This window comes from Pristis pectinata, chromosome 22 (assembly GCF_009764475.1).
Source record: "Pristis pectinata isolate sPriPec2 chromosome 22, sPriPec2.1.pri, whole genome shotgun sequence".
Lineage (NCBI taxonomy): Eukaryota > Metazoa > Chordata > Chondrichthyes > Rhinopristiformes > Pristidae > Pristis > Pristis pectinata.
Genome location: NC_067426.1, coordinates 15,138,090 through 15,158,949, shown reverse-complemented (window position 1 = coordinate 15,158,949; position 20,860 = coordinate 15,138,090). Strand labels below are relative to the sequence as shown.

Below are 20,860 nucleotides of genomic sequence, written 5' to 3'. Positions count from 1 at the left end.
ATAAGCACGTTTTGAAATTCCAGTGCAACGTCTTGAAAACAAAACAGAAATTCTATATTGGAGATGCTTATTGTCGACACAGTTTTACCGGGGGAAAATATTTCCACAATGCCTTTCAGGGACATTTTGCTTTATCAGATAAGAACAAAATTCAAGACCTAATTATAAAGTTAATGTGTGCTGATGCTCCATTATGAACTTGTGCATGTTAATCACCCTGTACATTTAAAGCTGGTGCATGCCCATTATCCTGTATATGACCAAGTTGATGTCTATTGTCTCCTGTACGTTACAGGCTAAAACCTACTGGCTGTGCCTAACATTTCTAAAGAGAATTGCCAGCATTCAGCTATGTGGATGGAAGTACACCCCAGACTTATGCAGCACTTACTGAGTCATAGATAATGCCATACTATCACTATGCTGTGTCACTGGGTTCCACAATGAATCCAATAGCAGAGCCTGGACTAGCTGGGTCCCACAGCATTCTGCTAGGGAATCACCTCTACAGTTTTACACCAGGTCAAATTTTTGGTGCAGGATTGGAGACCCCATTCAGCCTGTGGAATGTAGAAGTATGTTAAAGTACTTCAGTTTAATCCTTCAATTTATTTCTAGGTATTTAATGTGATTTTAATGATACTTATTTCTTAATTTTTAAAGTTTTCATTTTTATTATTTATTTACATAATTTTAGACATTTTTAATGGTCTCTAAATGTCAGACCACATTTAGAAAGTTAAAAAGCTTCATGCCTTCAACAGAAGCTGAAGTTCCAAACAGGCCTGGCCTTCTGTCGAAGGGGATCTTTGGGGATCAGGGCTGGGGTCTCAGCAATACGTTGTCTGAGGACAAGCTGGCTGCTGAGACCTCACTGCCTGATGCCAGCCTGTGGGGTGCCAGGTGAGATCATGTCATTGAATCATTGCTGTGGAATATTTTACCTTTTTATAACTTGTTTTTCTTTTCAGTGCACATGTTTTGGTGAACCATAGCTCGTTACTGCAACCAGGGATGTGATTGGTTTGGTTTGTAGGGTCTGCTGCAGAGACGGGTAAGACGGATAGGTCTATGATTGGGTGGAGAGACGGCAGGTCCCAGAAGTGGCCAAGAGGGAAGATCAGAAACTCTGTGGGCAACCAAGATGAAGGCCAAAGATCTTGTAAGTGGGATTAGGTGAGACAATCTGTCTCATTGCAATAGAGGGCAGTTACTGCAGAATCCACAATTTATACAGTACTGCATTTAAGTTAGCGCCTAGGGTAAATGTTGAATTTTTTTTACATTATAGAGCTCAGGATGTAATTCTTGCAATAGATTATAAAGCTGGTGCATGTTATAGACCAGTGTATTGATTCTGATGGGCATTACAAAACTAAAGATATCATTGCTTATCTATTCTCATGTACATTATTAATCTCTGTTCTTGTCGAACCTCCTGAACATTAAAAACTCAGGATGTTGATTGTCCTATATATTTCCAAGTTGTGGATACCTTCTAAAACTGGTTTGAATCATTTTCACACCTTAAAGCTGGGATGACAATGCTTCTGAACATTTTAAAGCTGGGACATATTGATGTGCCTATATAATGTGGTGCTGATGTTTCTCAAACCACCTGTACATTATATAATGTGTTGTCCATCAGTCCTCTTGTACACTATAAATAAGGCTTGAATTTTTCTCTTTTTGTGACTAAGTTCTAAGGTACTGTATCAGCTTTTAGTTAGATTTGGGAAAATCAGTTACTTGCCTTTACTAAAAGGTTCTTCCTCAATGTTGGTTCTGTTTGTTTTGGATTCTATATGTCGATGTGTTGAAAATACCTGAGGAAATCTGTTGCAGAGAGGGATTGCAAAGTTGCTCAGTTTTCATCTTGGCCATAATATTCCTCTTACTATCATTTTGTGGTAGAATGGAAATAAGATCCTTACAGCCTGATCACATTGAATCTCTGAGCTTCCATCAAAGTGATAACTTCTTTTGTTACCATGTTTGCAATGGCTTGAATTTTTTTCTCTAATACCTGCAGTAAGGCTGATGTATGTGTGACAGAATTCTTGCTGCAGGCGCGACATTGCCAATCATCCCACAAAGGGGTCCATTTGCTCGATTCAACACAGTCACTCAGCTCACCATTACAAGTTCGTATGTTTCATTCTCCCCTTCCTGGAGCTTTCATTTCATTTGGCACCTGAGCCTTTATTCCTGCAGTTTTCATTTCCACCACTATGCCATTGACCAGTGCATTCCCTTAGATAAAATAGATCAGCCAGAAGTCTGTATGCTTGTATTGAAAGCCTTGTGCAGCATTTGGAAAGGAAGATATAAATTCTGCACAGTTGACATTTATTGTGGGAATGGAGTTTCGTCAGTGGGGGGAGAAAAGATACATTTCCCAGCAGGTATTTGGTGGGTGGTGGCATAGGACTGGGGTCTGGTCAAGAATGTTCAGCTTTTATTGTTTAAAACCAAAAAATTCAAGCCCTAGTTTTGGGGCTAGTGCCTTATCAATCCATCTGTACATTATAATCTCCCAGCCAAACAACAGACACCAGTGTGAGGTGATTCTCAAGTACATTGGAGCAGGTGATGCTCAACTTGACAGGCTCCTTACATTTGCTCTCAGTGAGATGTTCTTGGTTGTTCTTTTACCACAGTGCAGTTCCCAGTACCTGTTTCCCTGGCTGCCGTGACTATCCTGTGAGGCAGAATAAGAAGTCCAATCGCAGCCACTAGGCTGTAGGTTGTCCAAGCTGAGGTCCCAGTGTTGGATGTCTCTGGCCTTCTCACTGTTGGTCCTGTTAGAAAGCCTTTTCCATCATCATTCATAAGCACATTTAATGTGTAAGTCCCGCTCTCCACTATTACTAGCAAGCCAGGTGATCAACCATGGTTCAATGAAGAGTGCAGAAGGGCATGTCAGGAGGAGTGCCAGGCACATCAAAAAAAGCTACAACACAGGACCATTTATGCCAGATAGCAATGGATGGAGCTATGCTGTCTCATAGTCAAAGGATGAGATCAGAGCTCTGAGGCTGTATCACATCCAGTTGTGAATGTTGGTGGGTGCTGAAGCAAAGATGTTCACAATCATGTTCAGTCAGAAATGCTGAGTGTATGATCCATCGCGACTTCCTCCTGAGATCCCCACCAGCACAGAAGCCAACCTCCAGCCAATTCAATTCATTCCATGTGATGACAAGAAATGACTGAGAGCATTAGAAACAGCAGAGGCTACAAGACCTGAGAACATCCCATCTGTAGTAACCTCTGCCGCCAAGAGAGATGAGGGATTCAGGAGGACAACTACCTGCAGGTTCTGTTTCAACTCTCACATCGTTTAGACTTGGAAATATATAACACTTTCTTCATCATCGCTGGATCTAATTCCTGGAATTTCCTACTGAACAACATGGTGGGAATACCTTCATCAGAAGGACTAAGCTTTTCAAGAGGGCAGTTTATCACCACTTCAGATGGAATTAAGGATGGATAATAAATCCTCATCTTGCCAGTGATGCCCAGATCCCCCCAAAAAATGTTAATAGTAATAAAATAAAGGGGAAACCCCCCAAAACCTTCACTTGTGTTTGTAATAAAGGTCAGTGAGTTCATTCAAATAAATGGGTCACTTTTTCTGTGGTAACTGTGGCTGGTGGAAAGCTGCAGGGCCAAATATAATTTGTATCTGGCCCTTGGCTCCTTACAATGGTAACTACTTGGACTCTGTTAAGTGTTTGTTATATATGGAACCGTTGGTGTCCATTGAAAGCCTTGCACAGTAAAACCTTGATGCATGTTTATTGTTCTGTTCATTAGGGGATATTGCTCCTCCTGCAAATGATGGTAGATTCTTCTTTGGCAGGCTCTTGTGTTCAAGGTTGATTTAGCTCCATTCCAATTTTGGGGAGTGGTGATGGCAGTGCATGAATTCTTTAAACATGGTGTGGCTGGTACGCATCAGTTACCATGTGGAATGAGGTCTTCGTCCAATTCAGTTGTGAAGCTGTTGACTGTTAATCCTTCTGTATGTTGTAAAACAGGGGATGCCCATATCCTGCCATCTTTTAACTTATTATGATGCGGAATTAATTCAGTCCATCGTGTTCATGCCATTTCCCAACACAGCAATCCCAACTGGGTCACTCCCTCTCTTATTTCCCTGTAACCTTGCAATTTATTCTCTCTCACATGCTCATCATCTGCTCTTTTATTCTTTTGCCACTTATCTGCACTAGGGGCAATTTACAGTAGCCAGTTAAGCTTCTGGCAGATCTTTGGGATGTGAGAGGAAACCGTAATATCTGGGAGAAGCCATGTAATCACAGGGTGAATGTCAAAATTCCAGGCATTTGAGCTCAAGATCAAACCCAGGCCACTGGATGTGTGAGGCAGCAGCACTAACTGCTGCACCCGGGTGCTGCCCTGGTTCTGGTGAAAGCTGGTAGTTTCAATTCTCCAGCACATTAAATGCCAGTTTCTGTTGATCCACCTGTACTACAAAATGCAGATTGTTGAACTTCCTGTACATTATGAAGCTTGAGTTTCTTGGTCCTCTTATAAAGCTGGAGGTTTTAATTCCCATACATAGTAAAGCTGGAGTATGTTGACCCTTCCATACATTATGAACCAGGTGAATGTCCATCCTCCTGCACTTTGAAAAGGTGAGGATTTCAACATGTTGTAGAATATGAGGTGGGTGCATGTTGCATGTTGCTTATATCCTACTTATATCATATGCAGTTGATATATCCTACTGCACTTTATAAATCTAGTTTATCTCCTGGCTCTGTTTCATTAAAAATTGGGGATTTCTACCCTCCTGTAAATTACTGTTCTGGTGATGGTGTTCTGTTGTGTATGAAGCTTGTTTTTGTTTATATATTATAAAGATGTTGGTTCCTGTACAATTTTAAGCTGGTACATGTCTTTTGCTGTACAGGGTTGAGAGCTGGTGTCTGTTATCTTGTACATCATAAAACTGTCAATCCTGGTGTACTTTATAAAGCTATGCATTATAATCCTGAACACTGTAAAGTTGTTTTAAATTAATCAGACTGTATATTAAAAAGCTGGTGCATGTTGAACCTCCTGTACATTATAACGTTTCTGTTGGTCTGCAAGCACATTACAAAATAAGGGAATTTGATCCTCCTGTACATCTTTGAAGCTGGCTATGCTCCAGTTCATTATGAGGGTCTCCATCCACTTGTCAATTATGATGCTGGCAAAACCAATTCTTCTGTACACAATGAAGCAGATTTCTTTCAGAATTCCTGCAGATCATAAAGCTGGTCTGTATGAGTCCTCTTGTACATTATAATCTTGGCCCTTTAGTATACTGCATACTATAAAGCTAGTGTAAGTCAAGATCATCAAGCTAGACTATACTGATCCTCCTTTGTTTTTCTGGTTTATGTCAGCCAATTTGTCCATTAATATGCTGTTTTTTTTAGTAAATCCACTATCCAATTATAAAGCTGGTGCATTTCAGTCCTCCCGCGTATTATAAAGTTGTTTTATGTCAATTATTCCATACGTGAAAAATCTCTTGCATGATCCTCCACAATAAATTATAAACTTGTATGTTGATCTTCCTGTACAACATAAAGCTGCTGTCTGTTGCTTCTGTACAATATAAAGAAGGAAATTCATTCACTAACATAATGAAGTTGGGACATGCTGATCCTCCTTTACTATAAAAAGCTGGTATCAATTTGGTCATTAAGTAGGATAGAAAGATGGTGTATTTTATTCCTAGTGTATGTTATTAGGGTGAGGACAAGTTCAGCCAGGTGGAGGGGAGTGTTAGTGGAAGGGGACTGGTTCTGTCTCTGGTCAAGAAAGAAGTGGAGGGCAGTGAGGCCGTCATGATGGGGAATGGAGGTATATAGGGACTGGATGTCCATGGTGAAGATGAGATTGTATGTACCGGAGAACTTAAAGCTATGGAAGAGTTGGAGACCGTGTGATGTGTCACAGCGATAGGTGGGAAGGGATTGGACCAGGTGGTACAGGATTGTGTCCAGGTACAAGGATATGAGCTCTGTGGGGCAAGAGCACGCAGAGACAATAGGTCTGCTGGGACAGTCCTCCTTGTGGATTTTGGGGAGAAGATAGAAGCGGGCATTCCTAGGGTGCCAGGCTATCATGTTGGTAGCTGTGGGGAGGCAGATCTCCCCAGGTGATGAGGTCAGTGATAGTGCTGGAGATAATGTCCTGGTGGTCCTTGGTGGGGTCATGGTTCAGGGGTAGGTAGGAGGAAGTATCTGAGAGTTGGCGTCTGGCCTTTTGCAAGGTGGAGGTCAGTACGCCAGACTACAGCGGCACTACCTTTGTTGGCTGGTTTGATGACAATGTCAGGGTTGGTGCGGAGGGAGTGGAGAGCAGAGCGTTCAGGCAGGGTAGGTTGGAGTGGGTAAAAGGGAGCAGAAAAGTCAAGATGGCTGATGTTGCGCTGACTGTTGGCTATGAATAGGTCCAGGGAAAGTAATAGGCCTGGTGGGGGAGTCCAGGTGGAAGAAGAGGGCTGGAGGCGGGAGAACGGGTCATCAGAAGGAGGAGGGGACTCCTTACCGAAGATGAAGGCGGTGGAAAAAGAGCTCAGAATTCATTGAGGTGGGGGCATAGAGAACAGAATGCTCAGCCTCAGAGGAGGAGGTCTGGGGGGATGGTAAAGACCCGGCAGGGGTTGGAGTTGGGGCTGGGCTGGTGAGAGGAAAGGGGTGAGAGAGGTTGGGAGTGGTACAGGGGTTGAAGAGTATGATGCAGATTAGGAGGTGGATGTAGGGGAGGGAACAAGAAGGGGAGTGGGAGGAGAGGTCAGGGTAGGGGGAGGGGATAATGGGGGGAGGGAGCTGGGGGAGGTGCAAGGTGGGATGCAGAATTAGAAGTAGATGGGGGAAGAAACAGAGCAGAGACAACAGAAGACGAATCCTGGAGAGGGGAAGGCTCCGGTGAGGAAGTGTGGGAGGAGCTGAGAGTGGTGTGGGGCGGGGGTGTCCAGGCATGCAGGGGAGGGGGTGCTGGAGGACCTTGCGGAAACCTCCGACTCTGGGCGGGTGGGGGGCTGGAGGACCGTGGATTATAAACCCGTGGATGTCAGTCCTCCTGTATATGATGAATATTTTGATCCTTGTGTACATTCAGAAGCTGTGATGTGTTGTTCCTCCAGTGTAGAAATTAGCTGGAGTGTCAATGTGGAATATAGAATTGGGTATGTTGATAAGCCGTATGTTATAAAGCTCATATGGTAATAAGTTCATATTTCTTTGCTCTGGTTCACTATAAAACTGGGGATGTCAGTGCTCCGTAAATTATAATTTTGGTGATGTTGATTCTGCCAAGTTATAAAGTTGGAATTTCTGATTTCCCCCTATACATTATAAAGCTGGTGTTATGCTGATGGCCCTGCTCAGTCGTGTATGTTTATCCTCCTGAACGATATGAAGTTGGATGTTATAAATCTATTCCTTGTCGATCCCCTTGTGCTTTACTAAGATTTACTATTTAATGTCAACCTATGCAGCAATAAACAGGTATTTATCAATTGTCCCATATTTTATAAAGTCTGTCTAAATACCAAATAAACTGGTATTTATCAATTGTCTCATATTTTATAAAGTCTGTTTTTGTCAATCCACTTAAACATTATAATTGATTCCTCTGTACCTAATAATGCCAGTGCTTGTCAATCTACTTATGGATTACAAAGCCCATCCATGTTGATTCCCCTCTATATTATCTAGATGGTTTATGTAGAGCCTCTGGTACATCATGAATATGGTGCAAGTCAATCGTCTTGTGCATTATAAAACATGCATATGTCAAGTTTGTCAAGTTTCTTGTACATTAGAAAGCTGGTATTTATTGATCAACCAGTAGATTATAAAGATAATGCATGTTGTAGAATTACAGAACTGTAATTGAGTCTAATGAAAAGCTAGTATCTGCTAGTTCTGTTGATATATAAGCAACACACAAAGTGCTGGAGGAACTCAGTAGCCCAGGCAGCATCTATGGAGTGAAATGGACAGTTGACATTTTAGGTTGAGACCCTTCATCTTGTTGATATATTAGCTGGTTTCTGTTTGTCCTCTTGTACGTTAGAAATCCATACTTGTTGAATTTCCCATATGTTATCAAAGTTGCTGTCTATCAATCCTACTATAGGTTATAAAGTTGATGTATATTAATACTTCAGTAAATTGTAAAGCTCATATGTCTTTTTCCTGTACATTATAAAGCAGTTGTGCCTTTATTCAGAAGGGCACTAACGATATGCGTGGTAATTTCAGGTCTTTGAAGGCTAATGTTGGTAGCAGGGAAATTATTGGAAAAAGTTCTGAGGGACAGAATTAATTCTACACATGGAAAGGTGCAGATTAATCAAAGTCAGCATGGCTTTGTTCTGATTCTGACACAAGGGATGGTAGGGCCCCAGGGAGCATTGAGGAACAGAGGGATCTTGGTGTACAAGTCCAAGGATGCCTGATGGTGGCAGTAGGGTAGATAAGGTGATGAAGGTGTATGGGATAGTTGCCTCCATTAGCTGGGGCATAGAATGTAAGAGGAGGGAGGTTATGGTATAACTTTATAAAACTTTGGTTAGGTCAGAGTTGGAATGCAGTTTTGGTTGTCACACTATAGGAAGGACATGATTGCACTGGAGAAGGCGCAGATGTTACCTGGGATGGAGAGTTTCAGTTATGAGGAAAGATTGAATAGGGTGGGTTTGTTTCCCTTGGAGCAGTGGGGGGTGGGTGAGTGAGGGGGGAGATATGTCTGAGATGTACAAAATTAGGGGCATAGATAGGGTTGATAGTGAGAAACTTTTCCCCATGAGAGTAGTGTATAAAACCAGAGGACACAGGTTTAAAGTAAGGGCTAGGAGGTTTGTAAGGAATCTGAGGAAGAATCAGAGGGTGGTTGAAGTCTGGAATGTACTGCCTGCATGAGTGGTGGAGCAGGCACACTCACAGCATTTAATGAGTATCCAGATGAGTACTTGAGTTGCCAAGGCCATGTGCTGGAAAATGGGATTAGTATAGATGGACACTTTTTATAGCTGGGATGTTCATGGTGGGCTGAAGGGCCAGTTTCTGTGCTATATTCTATGACTCTAAAGCTGGTGTCTGCTCATCCTGCTGTGCAGTCCAAAACTGGGGATATTGATCCTCCTGTAATTATTAAGCTGTGAAATTTAAATTCAATAAATATATCTGGAATAAAAAGCTGGTGTCATTAAAAGTGATCACAAAAGTACTGGATTATTGTAGAAATAATATTGTAGAATATTATTGCAGAAACTATCATCCAGTTAGTTAAGTGGGAAGTAAAGGCTTGTCAATGCTGCCAACGCGAAATGACTAAATAACATACAGTTTCCTTGTGTGAATCCAACTGCATGCCAATAGGGTTGACTTTTTGTAAGCTACGTAGTTGAATCAAACCGCTATATCAGTTTATGAAGGCTGCCAGCTTCTTCCTAAGGGAAGAAAGGATGGGCAATTCAATGTCCATTTGCCAAGAAATACAATGATAAACATGATATTTTGAACTTTCTTGCAATTTCCGTGGGCCTTTCCTCCCTTCTCCCTTCCCCACTTCAGCATAATCTCGTCTCCATCTCTTGCTTTCTCCCCTCTCCCCTTCCTTTTCTCTCTTCATTTTTCTCTTATTCTTGTATCAGAATTCTACAGCTACAGCCACACCTCACCTACCCTTTCTCACCGTCATCCCACTCAGGTTGGGTTGTGTGCTGGACGAAGATCTCTGATCGTTCCTATCAGCCCTGGAGTCCATCACAGCTGGGCAGAGTCCTGGGGTCACTTATCTGGATTCAGCATTAGGGCCAATCACATCTGGGTGCAGTCATGAGGTTAATCACATGGCCCTGGGGTGAGGGCAGTGAGATCAATCACATTTATTTTGAAGATGGGAAAATTTATCATGGATACAGGACAATATTTATTCCTTAATGGTCTTTACCTAATTGCTGATTGTGGGAGCTTTCTGTGTATAAATGGCAGTCACATTTTGTACAACAAAATAGTGACTATTGTTGAAAAGAACTTTATTGGAGATGAAGCAAGTTTAATCCATTTATTTACCTATCTCTTTATCTATCTATCTGTCTATTGTTTCTATCTGTTTGACTTTCCATTTGTTTATTTATTTTATCTGTTTGTCCACAGGATTACTGTAAAGGTTAAATAAGTAAACTCTGAATTCTAGAACTACTTTAGACTACCTCTACCCCTTCCCCAAGGAAAATGCCAAGGATGGTGAGCTCATCCTGAATGTCCACAGAATTGACTAGAAATACTTTCCTAAAATGATCAGCAAACTTCCTGAACTTCTTGGGTGGGGTTGGTTGTGGGTGACAGGCAGAGAGGTGTGTGCGGACATGAGGTGCATGTATAATAGATTCGTCCTCAGGATTCAGAATGTAGAGAAGTTCCCTGTTTCTGGTGGCTTGCTGAGGCTTGCCTTTTGTTTCCTGTTTGTTTATTCTGTATTCAGTTGCTTATGCAGATTGTTGTTCAGGGTAGACGAGGATGGACTGCAGGAGAAGTGGCAGTTTAAGTTTGACACGAATAGGAGTTTTGATGTAAAATGTACCACTATTTTGGAATAACTTTGCCTTGCTTTTTAAATTATTGCTCCAAATAGAGAGAGAAATAAATCCAGGGGCATTTTAAATGCAATGGACAGACCTGTAGGGAGCCTGAGAATGCATTGTGTATGGGTAGGGATGTTCTGTACTCTCAGCATGCTCCTCACTTAGACAGGCTCCTGTGATTAGAGGATCTGACACACTGGCCTCCTTCTGACTTTCAAAGTGGGCCCCACCATCATCATCAGGCTATTATTTACAGCACTAACTCACCTCCTGCAGTATCAGTGGCTCTGGAATGTCCCAGATTTGCCTGCATTGGGAGAGAGTGTGGGGGTTGGGACAATAGCTAGGGTGAAGCATAACATGAAAGCATTCACTCTACGAATCCTTCGGGTCTGATGCCAGTGGGGAAAGTTGCAAATTGTGACAAACTCCTCTCAACGACCTTCCCCATTTTGGCAGGTCTGCGACAAATGGTGAACACTTTAGCATGGTTAGGCTTATCTGGTCAGTCAGTGGGTGGGACTGATGCTAGCTGCACAGGTGTTTCTGGTTCAGCAAGTTATATCTGACCTGCTGCTGAGTCTCACTCTGAGTACATTATGGCTAACTTGTCAAAGTTGTGACTGAATTCTGTCCTCTTCTGCACTGATGTGTAAGGAATAGAAGTTTGTAGATTGTATATGCAGCTGTAGTGTGCCAATGGTGGAACGGGCAAATGTGTTTAAGGTGGTGGATGAGGTGCCAATGTAATGCACTGCTTTGTCCAGGAAGCTATCGAGCTTCTTGAGTGTTGGTGGAGCTGCTGTCATTCAAGCAAGTAGGAGAGTTTTTCACTGCACTCCAGCCTTGGTGATGGTGGAGGCTTTAGTGAGTCAGGAAGCAAGTTACTGAGAAGCAAGAGTGTTGATATGTGAGTCACAGCCGACACTATTGGTAAGCTTTGTAACCAATGTCCAGTTAACCTAAGTTCTGGTAACAGCAGAGTAGTGAACCTTAGTGACCAAGTGTTCACAATGACAGTGGCCTCGTGCTGTGACAGCATTTGTTACACCTTGCCCTGAGTTGCATTCCTTATTTTCTTTTAGTCTAGGTGCTTCGGGAATTTCTTTGGTAAAATCATTGGGAGGTTGATGCTTCTGAGTTCATTCTAAGTGGAATCAATTTCCTTACCACCGAGTGCTGTTTATTTCAGAGCAAGCTGCACATGGAAGGCTTCCGCAGTCTGAAAGAGGGAGAGCCAGTGGAATTTACGTTCAAGAAATCCTCCAAAGGTTTGGAATCGATACGGGTAACAGGTCCAGGTGGCACTTCCTGCATTGGGAGTGAAAGGAGGCCTAAAGGGAAGAATGTGCAAAAGCGGAGACCCAAAGGAGACAGGTGAGATGGGGAGAGGGGTGGTGGGGGGCGGGGGAGCCATCTCAGTAGCAAGTGATCCCAGTCACCTCTAGTCCTTAAGAAGCAGTATATCAGAACCAGGGCCTTGTTTGCAGTTGCATCCCAAATGAAGAATGGGAAGAAATGGGGAGAGGAAAGATGGTGTGAAAAATGAAGAGAAGTTGGTCATCACTGCTGAGTTAGCGGCAGTAAGGCAAAACTCTACTTACCAAGGATGATTAAGGATGCTCGAGTCATCCAGCTTCATATTAGGTCAAGCGATTTCAAACTTCTAATCCATCTGAAATAAGGACGGGCTCAGAAGCACAATATTGTAAAGGCTGGGATCTATTTCACTCAGAATCACGTGGGCTGGAGGTGTTAGACACAGTGGGTTAGATGCAGGGTATGAGGCAGGCTAGAATTTTAAACACTGGGGAGCTGTAATGATGTCAGACAGTGAGATTCAGGATTGACTCAGTGAGCTTTACTGAAGCCTCAGTTAATGAGCTGAAATGTACTTACATTTTACTGGCAGCCGGAGGAGAACCATTGGTGAGGTGCTCCTCAAAGGTCAGCAGGTTCATGACTCCCATTGCAACACAAAAGAACAACACACCTGAAGGTCAGATGGGGGCATGCTTGGCTTTATTAGTGAGGTATTGAGTTCAAGAGTTAGGAAGTTGCGTTGCAGCTTTATAAAACTTTGGTTTGGCTGCATCTGGACTATTGCATTCAATTCTGGTCGCCCCATTTTAGGAAGGATGTGGAGGCTTTGGAGAGGGTGCAGAAGAGGTTTACCAGGATACTGCCTGGATTAGAGGGTATGTGCTATATAAAGGGAGGTTGGATAAACTTGGGTTGTTTTCTCTGGAGCAGTGGAGGCTGAGGAGAAACCTGGTAGAGGTTTATGAGAGGCGGAGATAGACAGCCGGTATCTTTTTCCCCAGTGTTGAAGTGTCTAAGACTACAGGGCATGCATTTAAGGTGAGAGGGGGAAAGTTCAAAGGGGCAAGTATTTTTACATAGAGAGTGTTGGGTGCCTGGAATGTGCTGCCAGGGGTGGTAGTGGTGACAAATACGATAGAGGCATTTAAGAGGCCCTTAGATAGGCACGTGAATGTGAAGAAAATGGAGGGATATGGGCATTGCGTAGGCAGAAGGGATTAGTTTAGTTAGGCATTTAATTGCCAGTTTAATTAGTTTGGCACAACATTGTGGGCTGATGGGCCTGTTTCTGTGTTGTACTGCTCTATATTTTATGTCTGAGCTCCTGCTTAACAGCTGGACTCAGATTGAGCTGAGGGACCAGATGCATTTCATATCTGCAACCACACCCCGCCACCACCTCCCCCCACCAGCTCCCCCCACCCCCCACCAGCTCCCCCCACCCCCGAGCTAGTCGGGTGTAACTAGTGTAACTGTCTCTGCCCCATCCAGTGGCTCACTGAACTGGATGGAGAGGTAGGTGAAAGAAAGTGCTTTATTTGATTGTTTATAGGTAACTTATGTTCTCTTAAGTTAGTCTATTATAATTTTTTAAAATATTTTTTACATTTTGTTTTAACTTTTTATATGTTAAATGTAATATCTTGAGACCATTGGAGCATTCCAGGGAGAGGGCCTTGGGCTCTGCTGCCTGAGCTCAGGGAGTAGGATGTCCACAGACTGACGCCTGAGCCTTTGAGGGGTGCCAAAGGTTAGTGCAGCTGTGGGGTTCTGCTGAGGTAGGGGGGTATAGGTGTGAAGTGCATGCCGGACAACTATGATCCAGTCATTGATTCAGCAATGAAACTGAGGGTGAAAACTGCAATAGCCTGGTGTATGTATAAATATCTGGAGAGGCAAAAGATGAATAGGAAGAGCAAGAGAGAAGAAAAACAGCAATGAAGACGGGAAGAGACTGAGATAGCAGGTAGAGGGAGAGAAATGGACAGACGTAGAGGAAGAGAGAAAAAAACCTAAACCCAGTTTCTTTGATTGCTGTCTGGGGGGTGGAGGGAACACCATCCCCTGGCCATTATCTCTACCCTGGCACATATCCTTATCATCACTATTTCCATCTTGGTCTTGTTACTTGCTTGTCCCCTGGCACAGCTCATCTGCTACAGAAACGTTTATCCACTACTTTGTTACCTCTACTGTGAACCCACACTGCTGGTAAGTCTTCAATCTTTCACTATCCATTAACTTTAAACTCATTTGTTGCTTGAATCTCAACTCTCATCATCCCATTCACCCTGACCACTGTGCTCACTGATTTAGCAGAGCATCAATTTAAAATTCTTTCATTTTAACATGCTGTAGCCCTGCAGCCCTCCAAAAGCTCCATGCTGCTCTAATTCTGGTCCCCTGTGCATCCCTGGTTTAATTGTTTCACCATTGGTAGCTGTGCTTCCAGCTGCCAAGCCCCTAAACACTGGAATTCCCTCCCTAAGCCTCTTTGCCTCTCCACCTCCCTTTTAACCTTTACGATGCACCTTAAAACCTCCCTCAATAATATAGCCTATTATCATTTTCAGTGGTTTGGAGTCAAATTTTGTTAAAGAACCTGCAAGCTGTCTTGTGATGGGTGTCACTCTGTTAAAAAGTTTTTTTGCTGTCAATAAGACACAAAAGTACAGAATGGGTCAGAGAAAGAGGATTAAAAGGCGAGAAAGAGAGAAGGGGAAAATGATACAGAGGAGAGAGAGTATGAGAGGCAAGTTGGAGAATACACAATAGTTTGAGAGGATCAAGAATAGGTTAGAGAGTGGTGAGGATGGTTAACTCCCTGAGGGTGTGTAGTTTGTTTGGGAAGTGCCCTCATGACCTTAATCCCCTCTTATCAGTGTGATTGATTTTCATTTAATATTTCCATGGTGATTGAGACTGATGACATTGATTAATTGAGCCTCAGTCTCCTTTGTGTTTATTTACCAATTGAATCTCATGAATTATTTATTATGCATCACTTATTTAGTTGCCTTCAAAGGTCAGGAGGTGATGATTAAAGTAAGATGCCCATTCGGGAATGTCAGTTCACCGATACTTTGCTTCCTGCTCTGCACTTCATTCTATTTTCCTATTTTCTCTGAGTTTTATGTAATGGAAGTGATCCCATCATTGAGCTGAATGGAACAGGAAATTTTCCTTCCTGATTTCCTGCCACTTCCAGAAAAGCTGCTGATTCCTGTTATTCCAGCCCTAACACCAGCAGCCTTAGAGACTTTATTCTAAGACCTCCCATCTCCAATTGCTCTCCCCTGCCTCAGGGCATTCATTGCTTGACATGTCAATCATCGCAGAAATGTGAAGAGAAAAACTTAGAATCTTCTGCAACTTCAATGCACCCTAAAGCACTTTATTGCCAATGCAGTACTTTTGAAGTGTAGACATTGCTGTAAAGTAGGAAATGTGGCAGCCAGTTATAATGTGATAATGACCACATAACCTGGTGGCATTGGTTGAGGGATAAACTTTGGCCAGGACACATCTTTGCTTTTTTTAAAAATAGTGCAATAAGATTTTTTTGATGTCCACCTTTTAAGTCAGATGGGGCCTTGGTTTAATATCTCATCTGAAAGATGGATCCCTAACACTAGTGCACTTCCTCAGAACTGCACTGGAGATTTTTTTTATAATATTGAGTTTCAGGATCATTGCCGCGAGGAGAATATTTGTTGCCTATTCCAAATTACCCTTGTGAAAGTGGTGGTGAGCTGACTGCTTGAATCTGCAGTCTTTCTGGTGAAGATATTCCCACAGCACTGTTGGGCAGGAGTGTCAGTAGCTCAAAAATTTGTTAATGATTTTGCAGAAAATACTCAGTCCTCTGTGATTTTACCAAAGCTTGTATGTTGATGGACAATACTCAACTCTGGGAGTATACGGGTCCTGTTGTCTGTCACTGTCTCGATGGACCAGAACTGGAACAGAAAATATCCCAGAGATTTTCTACTATAAAAATGTCCCAATGATTTTTCTGTTGGTTTGCTGGCAGCATTGTCCAGGATATTAATCTCTAATTACTGGGATGCTTTGGGCTAACATAAATGAGTTGGCATCATTCAGATATGAAATTAGGAAGTACTCCCTTAATATCAAGTTGCCAGATTAGATATTGTGCTCAAGTCTGAAGAGTGAGTAGATGGAGATGCTTATGCAACCAAGGCTTTACTTGATTGAGAATGGAGAAGCTACGTCGGAGAAATGTTGATCAGATATCATCTTAATTAGAGCCAAGCCATTCAGGGTGAAATCTAGGAGCAATTTCCTGTGAGAAGGAAATCTGGAAATTTCTCTCTCAAACTCTAGATGCTGGATGTCAATGGGATCTTTTAAGAGTGGGATTGCTAGATTTTTATTGCATAAAGGATTAAGGGATAAGCAAAAAGGCAAGTAAGTGGAGTTATGATATGAGCGATAATCTATTTGAATGGCCGAACAGGCTCGATGGGATGAATGTCCTTTTATTCTTCTGTGGTAACCCCATTTACAATGCCTCAGCCAAATCTCACCATGTGGGAACAGAATCTGATTTCTGAGCGCACTGAAGCCATGGATAAATCTACACGCGCCTCATCTACGCACTTGCCTGCAGTAGGTGTGAGGGCTGGGAAAATTTGGAATCATTGAAGTAGAACTAAGAGATTGATAAAGGCAAGATAGAAAATAATGATAAACATGAAAATAGACTGTAAGAGCAGCTGTTGTTACGTAAAAAGGAAAAGAGTGGTGAGGGTAAGTGTGGACAGATAAAGACAAGCATTTTGAAGGGAGAATTTATAATGGAGAATAAGGAAATTACAGAGGAATTAAATGATTACGTTGGATCCATCTTCATGGAAGAAAACCCAGAACCTGTAGAACATTTCTGAGAGTTAAGGGTCCAGTGAGAATGAGGAACTGAAGAACTAAGTATGAGTCAAAAATAGTACTGGAGAAATTGGTGAGTTTGACTAATCCACTGGAATTCTTTGTGGATGTGAACAGCAGAATAGATGAGGGGGAAACCAGTGGATGTGGTGTATTTGCTGTTCCAGTAGACATTCATTAAGGTCCAGTACAGATGTTGACCAATATAAGGCACATATAAGTAGGGGTGACATACATTGAGAACTGGTTATCAGACAGAAAGGAAAATGTGGGAATAAACAAATCATTCTCCGGTTGACAGGCTGTAATTTGTGAGCTAATGCTGGTATTGGTCTTTGACCCAGCTTTTCACAATCTATATCAATAATTTGTCATCTTTCAAAGTTTGCTGATAATGCTGAACTAGGTGGGATTGTGAGTAGGAGGTGGATGTAAAGAGGCCTCAAGTGCATATGGACAAGCTAAGGGAATGGGCAAGAACATGGCAGATGGAGTCCAATGTGGAAAACAGTGAAGTTATCCACTTTGGTTCACGTAACCGAAAAGTGGAGTATTAGTTAAATGGTGAAATTGGGTAGCATTGATGTTCAAAGGTGTCGAGCTGTGCTTCATGGCCAAGGTGTTGCTGAACGGCATAATGTAGGTGCAGCAAGGGATGAGGAGGACAAATCTTATGTTAACCTTTATTAAGAAATAGTATGAAACAGGGGTAAGGAAGTCTGTTGCGATTGTATTGGGCCTTGGTGTGAATGTACCTGGAGTAAAGTTCTAGTCTCCTTATCCAAGATGCAGTTTTCATAGAGGGAGTGCAGCAAAGATTCGCAAAGTGGGAGATGGTGGGTTCTGAACTGATTCCGAGATGGTGGGTTGTTGTATGGGAAGAGATTGAGTAGACTGGTGCTGTACCCTCTAGAGTTTAGAAGAATGAAAGATCTCTTTGAAACATGCAAAACAAGATAGATGCAGGGAAGGGGTTTAGGACCAGGGCACACTGTTTCAGAACAAGGAGTAGTTAGGAGTAAAATGAGAAATTATTTCACTCCGAGGGTGGTGAACCTTTGGAATTCTTGACCTTGGAGGGCTATGGGATTGTTCTGCCATTCAACACACACACCGATAGATTTCTGGACATTAAGGGAATAGGGCAATATGCAGATAGTGCTGGACAATGAGGTAGAAGATCACCTATGAGCTTAATGGTTGATCCAAAATAAAGGCTGGATGACCCACTCCTATTTCTTAATGTTCCTATGATGATTCAGCTCTGCCAATTCTCCCTTCCTATCCCAGGACACAATGCCTAGATACACTAGGCCACAATGATCAAAGGCAGAACAGTATTATTATAGTTCAGACTCAAAACCATTTAGCTGCAGAAATGGAGTTCCAGTAGTTCTCTTGGGTCAGAAAGTTGAGGGTTCTATTGCTCAAGAGGTACGCGTATAACAGCTAAGCCCACGAGCCATGCTCTAAACAAGACCTCTGTGTGAGTTGATATTTTTGAGTGTATGCACATCTTTCATTACATGCTTGGCAAAATTTGTTAGTGTGTAGAGTTTGTATGTGAATGTTCCATATGAGTAGGTGGATGGTTTTTCTAGTGTGTGTAAGTATTTGTTGGTGAGTTTGACAATGCAGAGTGAATACAATAGCTCGGAACCCATTGTTGAAGTACAATCACCAATAAAGTGTCTGTATATGATGGATAAATGAAACTGTATGTAAGCACAGTAACAGAGGCACAAAAGATTCTGCAGATGCTGGAATCTGGAGCAACACACATGAAGTGCTGGAGGAACTCAGCAGGTCAGGCAGCATCTATAGAGAGAAATAAACAGTTGACGTATAAGGTCAAGACCCTTCATCAGGACTGGGCAGAGTCTCAACCTGAAATGTCGACTGTTTATTTCTCTCCATAGATGCTGCCTGACCTGCTGAGTTTCTCCAGCATTTTGTGTGTGTTGTAAGCACAGTAAGCTGTTTCTCTCACTTCTGATATGTCAATAGGGATTAGAGAGTGGAAGCTGAACCACAGCATTCTGTGCAAGTCATCTTACAAATTAATTACAGCACTCTTGTTACTGGCAGTAGTAGCCACAGACATTGTCAGTAAAAGCAAATAAATGCATGAGATGGGTTTTAGGTAAATGGTAACTTGAAGACCTTGCTATTTATGGCACGACAGTGTCCTACTGTTTAATGGTGTGACATTGCCCCCTACTGTTTATGCGCAATGAAGCGGAATTGTGCAATGTGCAATGAAGAAATACATGCTGAATTAATAAACATTGTTTTCTTTTTAATTAGTTTTATATTTTCCTACTCTCTCAGACAGCTACATGTCTGTAAAATATCTTTTTTAGATCAGTGTTTTAAATAAAGGACTAAGAATATTGTTGGAGACATTAGAACTCATTTAGTAAATCATTGTAACAGCGGCTTTACTGAGGGAATGCTGAACTGGCAGATGGGCAGTATTGGTGGAATACTAAACTAAAGAAGGGGCAGTACTGAAGGAGTGCTATCTATCAGGCAAGACATTAGACCAAGGTCTCATTTACCTACAAGATGCCAAGGCATGCTTCCTCATTTCTAACATGTTCAGTTATTACCAAAAATAGAAAAATCTGCCATAAAGCAGCAATACATCTTAGAAGATAAGATTAAAAAATTGCTTTAAGAACATTCCTCAATGCACTTAAAACAATGTAGTTGATTGGTACAATTGAAAATATGCTTTTCACTCATATTAATGTTTTCAATCAGTCTTGCTCACCCATGATTAACCCAATCATAAATAACTAATCTGGCTTTAAAAAACACACACACAGACCCATTTATTTATTAGTTACAATGCTCTGTGGAAAGGAGTAAATTAAAAAAAAACTCAAAACTTACCTGTCAGTGTCGTGGTTTAATTTTAAAAGCCTACTCCAAGTTCTGCTACCCGGTACAATGAGCAGGATCACGCCTTGATGATTAGTTCATGGTGGGGACATGGCCAGTTCTTTATGTGGAGCTCCAGCATAATTTTTAAACTTGCACAAAAGCCCATGTAAACTTGGATGGCAAAGGTTATAATTTGAAATTCTGATTTTGAGCAAATTGTGTTGAGGGGACATGGTGTAAAAGAATGGAGATTCCTGCTGAAATATATTAATCCTTGTGTTTTTTTGATTTGCTTTAGATGCTATAACTGTGGCGGTTTGGATCACCATGCAAAGGAATGTAAGCTAGCCCCCCAGCCTAAGAAGTGCCATTATTGCCAAAGTATTGGCCACATGGTGGCCAATTGCACAGTCAAAGCTGCCCAGCAACAGCAATCTGTCGGTTCTCAGGGAAGGCAGGAAAACAAACCGATGACGGGGCCATTAACATCTTCCCCCTCACCTACCATGCCACATGAGACGGGAGGAGAATACAGCACCGCTCTGCTCCTGGAGGAGACGGGTGAGCACTTGGAGAAGCTGCTTCCTGAATGTGCAGAGAGTGCCCTGCAAGAATCTGCTGAGGAGCCGAGCAGGCAAGGCTCATGTTTGCAGAAAAGGAAAAAGACCTGACACACTGTCAGGGCTGGGAACCATTTCAGGATCTAAAACTACCTCAGGTTCACCTCCTCTGTTGAGTCCTAAACCCAGCAGTTCTCTAAAACAATCTAAAGACTTGATCATGAATCCAACTTCTACTCATTCTGATCATGAATAGGATTTGGATAGATATTCTTCAAACTGAAACCTTTTTTAGATATCAGATTCCTCAGTGGTCCCTACTCCATCCCACCCCTCCCCTCACCAGGCATCGCACACCACAGATATTTCTGGAGGTTCGTTTCAATTCACTTAATGTTGAGACCTTATATTGTTTACGTCCATTTTCCCAAGGAGTCAAGATCAAGAGGTTCTTTTTTTTTCTCATCCATTTTCTTACATCATTCCAGTTTCTCCTAGGTATTGCAAACAATGGTTAGACTAGCCAACCATTTTATTGACCCTTCTGAAGCTA

General features: G+C 42.2%; 1 protein-coding gene across 1 annotated transcript in view; it reads left to right on the top strand.

The window, feature by feature from the left end:
• The window catches only part of LOC127581892 (protein lin-28 homolog A-like), a 63,913-nt gene extending 43,495 nt beyond the window's left edge, over positions 1–20,418 (top strand). The window contains exons 3-4 of the mRNA XM_052036721.1: positions 11,820–12,004; positions 20,046–20,418. Coding sequence (XP_051892681.1) covers positions 11,820–12,004; positions 20,046–20,418 — 558 coding nt within the window. The remainder of the gene's footprint in view (positions 1–11,819; positions 12,005–20,045) is intronic.
• The last annotated feature ends 442 nt before the right edge of the window (positions 20,419–20,860 follow it).